Genomic DNA, 9,394 nt, shown 5'->3' with positions numbered 1-9,394 from the left:
GTGGAGATATAGACCCTGCACACGCAGAGGGCTTGTGTCAAACAGGAAGTGAATGAGAGAGGTGCATGTAAGCACAATGAGGAAGGCAGAGTGTGGGTGTCTGTTGGCCTCCTTAAAGGAAGTAATTTGTCTTATTTGGAAGTAATTTGTTTCATTGTTTTGAATGTTGGACTTTGATCTTTCAATCTTTAGTTTTGACTGGCTGGGTCATTGATTTTATAGGATTGACAATTATTTATTACTAATCCCAATAGTATTTTGCCCCGTCTTTGCAAAGGTAGTTTTCACATATCTCTACCTGATACACTCGAGAGAAAATACACTTGTCCAAGTTCAAGTTTAAGTTTATTCACATGACAGAGGACAACTGAACTCTGAATTGTGTGATGAATACTAAAAGGATACTAATAGAAAAAAACAAGTACTTGTAGTTTTACACGGACTTCCTAAAGGTTAATATCTACATAACAACAAGCCTATATTGAAATGAAAAATGGATCTGGGCTCATTGGGACAGCCACTGTTCCAGGTCCAATTCAGCAGTTCTGTAATTTTTTCTGCCCACTGTTTTCTTCTCGCTCAGGGCAGCACTATTAGTCTCCCTACTTCCCCTGAAGCAACTTTGACTGTGATTTGCATTTCATGTGTTACGGTAAATCCCCCCTCTCTCTCCCCCTCTCTCTGAGAGGGAACAGGACCCAAGGCATTAGCTAAAAACAATGGCAGTAAATAAACAGTAAATTCATGAGGTTCACAATGAAGGGGAACGTGAGTATTTCCTGTATCGCTCTGGGCTTGCGATGGATTACTTTATTCCTATCATATTTTTTTATATATATAGTCCCTACTCTGGAAGTCTGAAGCCTATGATTACTATAATAGCTCTAGAAAGGTCAAAGGTGAAAATTATATCATTTAAACTGACTTTAAATGTGCATTTGAGTTATTGGGAGAAGAGGCTCAGTCTAATAATAAAGATGGTTCTCCATTTGCGGTTCAACCAGTGAAGGCCACTATTGCACAGATGCCATCATGCCAATGAGATTGATCAGACCCCACAAAATACAGTAGCCAGCCCAGTTAGCCAACCTTCAACAAGAGCGGTGAAACACTGCCACCTCCTGTTATGAAGTCATTAAACTACCGCAGTGGTGAGGACATAGATGTGGGTTATCGTGAAACGTCCTTAGTTCTTTGACTACCGCACAGAACATCAAAAGGTGCCAGATTAATATGGGTCTATGTTGGATACACAGTACTACGTTGTCTCAACGTTTTAAGTCAGACTGGTTTTACAGGTCATGGTGGGTGCATTTTTGTTGTTGATGATTTGGAAAAAATATACCAAGTTCCATTCTGTTCCCTAAAGATGGCGCTCTTTCCACAGCCTCCGGATATCAACGTGTACAGGTGCCTGACTAACAATGCAGAACATCAACTTCCCACTCCACAGCCATCTGAAGAGATAAACGGAATACACCATTTTACAAAAAAGGCTGCTGACGTTATTGTACTGGCAACCTAGTTATACGTTACTGACAGCCACTCTAGCATAGGTGTTAGCAAATGTCCAATGCGTACCAAACAAACCACTTTCCAGACGCGATCTTTGGTTGAATCTTTTGCCCATTTATTAGCAGCAAAGCAAAGATAAAAACACTGAAATAATCACATGAAGGCCTATTACCATAGGCAAAATCATAGTTCCAAGGTGTAAACGGTGAAATGTATGCTCTCCATACCTGTTCATTCCCACTTCCTGGTCACCTGTGTGCCTACACACGTGACCCATGACCCAAGATATAGAGCCCCACAGTGAAGGTGTCATAATACCCAATAAACCTAGCAGTCAAACAGGGAAATGGTTCCAATCGTTTTTCCACCATTCATTTTTCCCATAGGGAATTTTAGAAACACTTAAAATAAGGGCTGTGTTTCGTGTAGGCTTACCCTGGCGTGACGTTTTGATAACCATGTAAATGTCTCTCGGACAAGGTAACTTTTATCAATATATTCGGCTCTATTTACTCTCAGATTTAAATTTTTTATTTAGCATCAAAGTAGACTACAAATCCCTGGAAGCTCCTGCACATCATCTCTAGCTACAACCTCATCTCATTGCATTTGTATTATTCTGTATGTAAATCCGAGACACTCCATTTATACACCCACCCATCCACCCTGACCAACCACCCTACTTTCGTTTTTGCCTTAAGTAACCATATGTCTTATGTAACCACAACAAACGTAACATATTCTACTAATTTCAGTATCCCAGACCTACATTGACTATGTTACATCTCGTCTATGAGACCAGGCTGCTAGCTGACACCTTTGCTAACAGGTATTGTGTCAATTTAAAACTTACACAAGACACTTCACAAAATTGTCAATTTAAAGAAATGTAACCAATTTATTAATTCATAAATTTAGCTAACATTAGATAGTTAATCCAGAGATTCTTACCTTTGCCTTGATTCGGCAGTCTTTTCCAGATCAATATGGCATTTGTAGTTCTTTATGATAGCCACATTAGCAGCTAATTGGCATTTCATTTTGGGGGTAAATACAGGCGAATATATTGATAAAAGTCCTCTTGTCCTAGAGAGATTTACATTGTTATCAAAACGTCATGCCAGGGTAAGCCTACACGAAAGACAGCCCTTATTTTAAGTGTTTCTAAATTCCCCTATGGGAAAAATGAATGGTGGAAAAGAGGGTGGTTTGAACTGGTATAAAACCAAGGTTTGTGATTTACTTCCACCTGCAGTTGTGGAATGTTTGCTCACAAGTATAGTTAATTGGCTGATCCCTCCCGGTGACCAGGATGGAATAATGTGATCCTTCCTAAACCCATAGGAAGTCCCACCAAGTTGACTACTTCAAAATGGTGCATGTCCTTAATGGCACTGCCCATGCTAAAACAGGATTTTGGGCCCTAAAGTCCACTATTTATCTCTATGGCCAAGTCAGAGATGGAAGAGAAAGAGAAACATTTCATAGGTTCCTTTTTTCTGGTTCGTATACAGTCAATGAACTATGTAGACCAGACCCAGCTATCGCATTGGTGCTTATGGGAGAGCAACCCAGATGCTCCAAAGATTTTGTATAATTTTAGCCAGTAGTTTTGAAAGTAGTGCTCAGCAGCCAAAACGTGTCCCGGAAAATATGTACTACGTCCTCCATTTCAGATGATATTTTGCGAATTCCAATTCGTATAATTTGTTACAAATTTGTTACTGTTTAAGATCCCTGACTGCATCTTTAAGTATACCAGAAATGCGACATTATTTTCCAATGGTTAACAGGCTTTATGGATATCTTAATTTATCCACCATCTTAGAGCCTAGTATTAAAAAAATCTGTAAAATATATACAAAGATAGACAAACTATAGACAACACAAAAACTATTCTAGTAGGCCAAAATGGCTCCTAGAGTTATAACAGATTTATCAAGCTCTCGAAACGCAATTTACAACAGATAATTTTTGTTGATTTTAACACACTCTTCTGGCAATAGAGCAGGCCTACACTGAAGGACCTATTTGTAGTCCTTCCCCACCGATCTCGACAATGCCACAAAGTTGGGAGCACAGAATCGTCTAGAATGTCATTGTATGCTGTAGCCTTAAGATTTCCCTTCACGGGGCGGCAGGTAGCCTAGTGGTTAGAGTGTTGGGCCAGTAACTGAAAGGTTGCTAGATCGAATCCCTGAGCTGACAAGGTAAAAATATGCTGTTGAACAAGGCAGTTAACCCACTGTTCCTACGCTGTCATTGTAAATAAGAACTTGTTCTTAACTGACTTGCCTAGTTATTTCAAAAGACTTCTACTACCGAACCATGAAAACCCCAGACATTATTCCTCCTCCACCAAACTTTACAGTTGGCACTATACATTTGGGCAGGTAGCAATCTCCTGGCATCTGCCAAACCCAGATTCGTCTGTCAGACTGCCAGATGGTGAAGCGTGATTCATCACTCCAGAGAACGAGTTTCCACTGCTCCAGAGTCCAATGGAAGCAAGCTTTACACCACTCCAGTTGACGCTTTGCATTGCGCATGGTGATCTTAGACTTGTGTGCAGCTGCTTGGCCATGGAAACCGATTTCATGAAGCACCAGATGTGTCATGCCTGCTCCTACTGCCCCTCTCTGGTGCTCAAGGGCACCAGGCTGCCCTTCATTACGCATACCTGTCACCATCATTACGCGCATCAGCACTCATTGGACTCACCTGGACTCCTTCACGATATTGATTGCCCCCTCTATATCTGTCTGTTCCTCAGTTTTGTACCCCGTGTCAGCATTATTGTCGTAATGTCGTTTTGTTCCACCCGTCCAGACGCTGTTCCTGTTTTGTTTGATGTCCGTTTTCCATTAAATGTTAACTCCTTGTACTTTCTTATCGTCTCCAGCGTTGGTCCTTAGACTGCTGACACCACTATTTGAAGTATCAGGGAGTTCTTGTTTTTTGGTTTTGGTGGTGACATCGGGTCCGGGTGCCGCCGCCGATGAAACCGGGGATGCCTCAGCTGGCTCTTCGGGCTTCCACGCCTTGGCTGGCTCAAAAGGTTTCCTTGCCTTGGTTGGCTCGGCAGGCTCCCATCCCACATCATGCCTCAGCCGGCTCGCCGGGCTCCCACGCCTCAGCGGGATCATCGGGCTTTCACGCCTCAGCCGGCTCGTCGGGCTTCCTCGCCTCAGCCGGCTCGTCGGGCTCCCTCGCCTCAGCCGGCTTGTTCAGCGCCCATGCCTCGGTCGGCCCGTCAGGCTCGCCCAGGTAGAGGGGGGGCTGAGGAGGGGGGGGGGGGGTGCTGTCACGCCTGCTCCCACTCCCCCTCTCTGGCACTTGAGGGCGCCAGGCTGCCTTTGATTACGCACACCTGTCACCATCATTAAGCGCATCAGCGCTCATTGGACTCACCTGGACTCCTTCACGATGTTGATTGCCCCCTCTATATCTGTCTCTTCCTCAGTTTTGTACCCCATGTCAGCATTATTGTCGTAATGTCACGCTGTTCTGGTTTTGATTGATGTCCGTTTTCCATTAAATGTTCACTCCCTGTACTTGCTTCTCGTCTACAGTGTCTGTCCTTACACAAATAGTTATTGTGCTGACGTTGCCTTCAGAGGCAGTTTGGAACTCGGTAGTGAGTGTTACAACGCAGGAAAGATTATTTTTACGTGCTATGCGTTTTAGCACTTGGCGGTCCCATTCTGTGAGTTTGTGTGGCCTACCACTTCACGGCTGAGCCGTTGTTGCTCCTAGAGGTTTCTACTTCACAATAACAGTACTTACAGTTGACCGGGGCAGCTCTAACAGGGCAGACATTTGAGAAACTGACTTGTAGGAAAGGTGGCATCCTATGACTGTGCCACATTGAAAGTCACTGCGCTCTTCTGTAAGACCATTCTACTGCCAATGTTTGTCTATGGAGATTGCATGGCTGTGTGCTCGATTGTATACACCTGTCAGCAAGGGGTGTGGCTGAAATATCCAAATCCACTCATTACAAGGGGTGTCCACATACTTTTGTATATATAGTGTACTATAGGCGTTTTGCGCTCCATGTAATCCCCAAAGAATGGGCTATGGAAGCATTACCAGAGATATAATATGCATGGCATACACTGCATTCTTTCTTCAAAAAATGTAAAGTCAGAAATATCGAAAAGGGCATATTATATAGTGGTCTTGAGCAGTTTATACAATATGCACAGACGCCTTATCATATTATAGAATAGGACAAACTTTTTCGTTCTTTGCACTTCGTTTCTATGAAGGTTTGATTATTTAAACTTTTGGAATACTGATTGGCCTACTGAATGGGGGGGAAAAACATTAGTCATGCGTAAAATATGCTTAATAACTCTTAATTAACTGGGTCGCAATCTAAATTATGAAATACAAATGCACCATAATACCCCAGAAGTAACAATAACAATAGTAGTAGTAATAATAATAATAAATACATACAAAAAATATATATATTAAGTTAATAAAAGGCTAATGTGACAAAGTCAATATCCATGATGAAATATAAACTGCCGTTTCGATTAGCAATATGAAAACTACGAATGTATGGAAGCCTTGGATTATGTTATCTACGTGATAATCAGATAAACTTGATCCGTTTGTTGTTCCTTCCTTTGGCACTCAATTAGACGTATCTATCTTGTTATCGATAAACTACCAGTGGATGTCGTTGTTCACTCTTTTTACGCGGGAGTGTCACTCCTCGAGATGACCTCAAGCTCTGCAGACGCTCTAATCGTCCTTCACTTTCTCTACAGTCAGTGCGGCAGACAGAGATAGAAGGATAGCGGGAGGGAGTGAGTGAATGAGAAAGACGGGCACACAGGGAGTGAAACAGACAGAGCGAGGGTAGCGGCTCTTACATCTAGACGCGTGTAGATATTTTGCTCCCGGAGATTCCAAATAAAACAAACAAGAACACAACAGATCGCGCTTGTGACAGGAAAGGCACCCGAAAGAGATATTTGAATGACTTTTCTGCCTAGCTGAATTATTATTCCGAGGAATAGTGTCATATGTGGAGATTTCTTAACCTCGTAAGCCCATTTATTTCACTTAATAGGTGCATTATGAAAGGCTAATGTTATAAGTCGATACATTTCTCCTGACAGTGTGTTCATATTAATAACGGTTCAAATGATATTTTATGTCGGCTATTCATGTGATGGTAATCTATATGAAAATGTTATTCGATCTATGTGCATGGTAAATTCAAATATCTATTGAGGTGTTGCTTTTCTATTTTAACTCATAGCTTTACATCTGTAGTGCTCTTTTGGACATCTTGCAAAAGTGTCTTATTTATTATCTCTCTTTTCAGGGAACGGCTGGCGTTTTTCAGCGCACGAACAAGGAATACAATGCTAAGGATTTTGGACCCCGTGGTCACTGTCGTGACCATTTCCTTTGTGGTCAAGGGGGTGCTCGGTGGCTACGGGATGAGCATGTTCGCCGCGCAAACATCTCCCCCGGACCCTTGCTACGATGAGAATGGTAACCCGAGGAGATGCATCCCCGATTTTGTGAACTCCGCTTTCGGAAAGGAAGTCCGCACTTCCAGCACCTGTGGTAAAACCCCGGGTAGGTACTGCTTGGTGACAGAGAAGGGCGACGAGAGAAATAGGAACTGTCATACTTGCGATGCCTCGAACCCCAAAAAGTATCACCCACCGGCATATCTAACGGATCTCAACAACCCCCATAATCTCACATGTTGGCAATCGGAAAATTACATCCAATACCCCCAAAATGTCACCATAACACTGTCACTGGGCAAGAAATTCGAAGTCACCTACGTAAGCCTGCAGTTCTGCTCACCTCGACCCGAATCTATGGCTATCTTCAAGTCTATGGACTACGGCAAATCTTGGGTACCTTTCCAATACTATTCGGCCCAGTGCAGGAAAATGTACACCAAACCGAGCAAGGCCACCATTACCAAACAGAACGAACAAGAGGCGATATGCACGGACTCCCACACGGACATGCACCCTCTATCCGGCGGTCTCATTGCCTTCAGCACTCTGGACGGCAGACCGTCGGCGCACGACTTCGACAACTCGCCGGTGCTCCAGGACTGGGTCACCGCCACAGATATCAAGGTGACGTTCAGCCGATTGCACACTTTCGGTGACGAGAACGAGGATGACTCGGAGCAAGCCCGGGACTCTTATTTCTATGCGGTGTCCGATCTGCAAGTTGGCGGTCGATGCAAATGCAATGGCCACGCTTCGCGGTGCGTAAAAGACAGGGATGGAAACCTTGTTTGTGAATGCAAACATAATACATCGGGACCAGAGTGCGACAGGTGCAAGCCTTTCCATTATGATCGGCCGTGGCAACGCGCAACAGCTAGAGAAGCCAACGAATGTGTCGGTAAGTCAAAACATTATAATTGTCTCCAAAAACCATCCAAATGGTCTTTAAGCACTGCAGAAGTTTCCTCTCCACACAATGCCCGTATCACAAGCAAAAATACCTTTGGCATAAATTGTATTATTGGGTGACTCTTGTTTGTACAGTCATGAGAGATTTGGCTGTTTTTAAGTTTGGTAATGTTGGTATTTGTCAGTTCTGTTGAAAAACAAAGATTCAGACACGCCTATTATTTTCTCTGGATGGAAGTTGTTGAAATACTATTAAATATTAAAAATGGGATTATAGCACATCATATTACGCACCAACAAGTACACACACGTTTTACAAAACCTTCTGTGTAATTTAGGTTTCCAACTCCAAGGCTCGAGGAAAAATTGCCTATCCTTTGTTGCAGTTTATATAGTTATGGAAAACAATTTAAAATCCTTATTAGTATTAAAATGTTATTATAATAATATTATAATAATTGTTATTATTATTATTTAGTCTCGAAATGAATTTTATAGTTGTAAGCAGTTTATTAGACTATGTCAATTTTAGTCTGATCAGCCCACGCTGTATTAATAGTACATGCCTTCATTAAAACATGATACTGATGTGATTTGAAAATGTAGGCTATCAAAAAGAAGGCTGTACGGTTGTTAAAGAGGTCTGAATTAAGGATACATCAAAACCACCGTTCGGCCCACCACAAAATGCACTCTTTTAATGAAATTATGACGCGGGTCCATGCACATAAAAAGTCACATGCAATGCCTTCTCAATTAGAAAACCTAAAAGCCCATTACCGCCATAGCTCAAATGGAGGTTTATAACAACCACCCACTTCAGAAAGACCGCCACATCACAATGTCTAATCATTCACATGAAATGTTTCTCATGGGGAAAATTGATGTACAGTTCTAACTTTATCACTGCAATAAAGCGACGCACCGTAATTTATTTAAAGAGCATTTAAACTGCCCCACCACAGTACTTGAACACAGACTTCTCTGCCCGTTTAATTATCGTTTGAATCAAAGTTAATTATAGGTCTAAATTACGTTAATTTATGGATCATAAAACTGTTGTAAAAAATGTATTTAAAAAAAGTATCATTATTTCATCCCGAAACTATTATGATTATTATTATTATTATTGTTGTTATTATATCAAATGAAATTGCCATTTTTGAAAACATTACAACATGAATTTGCCTTCCTTGGAAACAATCTGCAAAATGTTAATACACCTATTAAGCCTAATACTCAAATATATGTGATATTATTAGGCAATTATTATTAATTACAGCCATAAAACGTTATCATTACTATTGTAATCATTCTAAATATGATTAATAGACTACTTATTAGTATTCATATGATTCGCTTTGTATTATGTTCTGGTCTTCAACGACATCATCGGACATAGTTCATTCGTGTGAACACTTTAGGCCTACAAGAAGAAAAGTCATCGGAGTAGATATGAATCCCTATCC

The 9,394-nt window shown here is 41.7% G+C and overlaps 1 protein-coding gene across 1 annotated transcript in view; it reads left to right on the top strand.

The window, feature by feature from the left end:
* Positions 1 to 6,899: 6,899 nt before the first annotated feature.
* Positions 6,900 to 9,394, top strand: part of LOC120066663 (netrin-1-like) — an 89,365-nt gene continuing 86,870 nt past the window's right edge. Inside the window, exon 1 of the mRNA XM_039018100.1 lies at positions 6,900 to 7,914. Coding sequence (XP_038874028.1) covers positions 6,900 to 7,914 — 1,015 coding nt within the window. The remainder of the gene's footprint in view (positions 7,915 to 9,394) is intronic.

Source organism: Salvelinus namaycush, chromosome 2 (assembly GCF_016432855.1).
Source record: "Salvelinus namaycush isolate Seneca chromosome 2, SaNama_1.0, whole genome shotgun sequence".
NCBI lineage: Eukaryota > Metazoa > Chordata > Actinopteri > Salmoniformes > Salmonidae > Salvelinus > Salvelinus namaycush.
The sequence above is the reverse complement of the archived record's forward strand: the minus strand, read 5'-3'. Positions and strand labels throughout refer to the sequence as shown.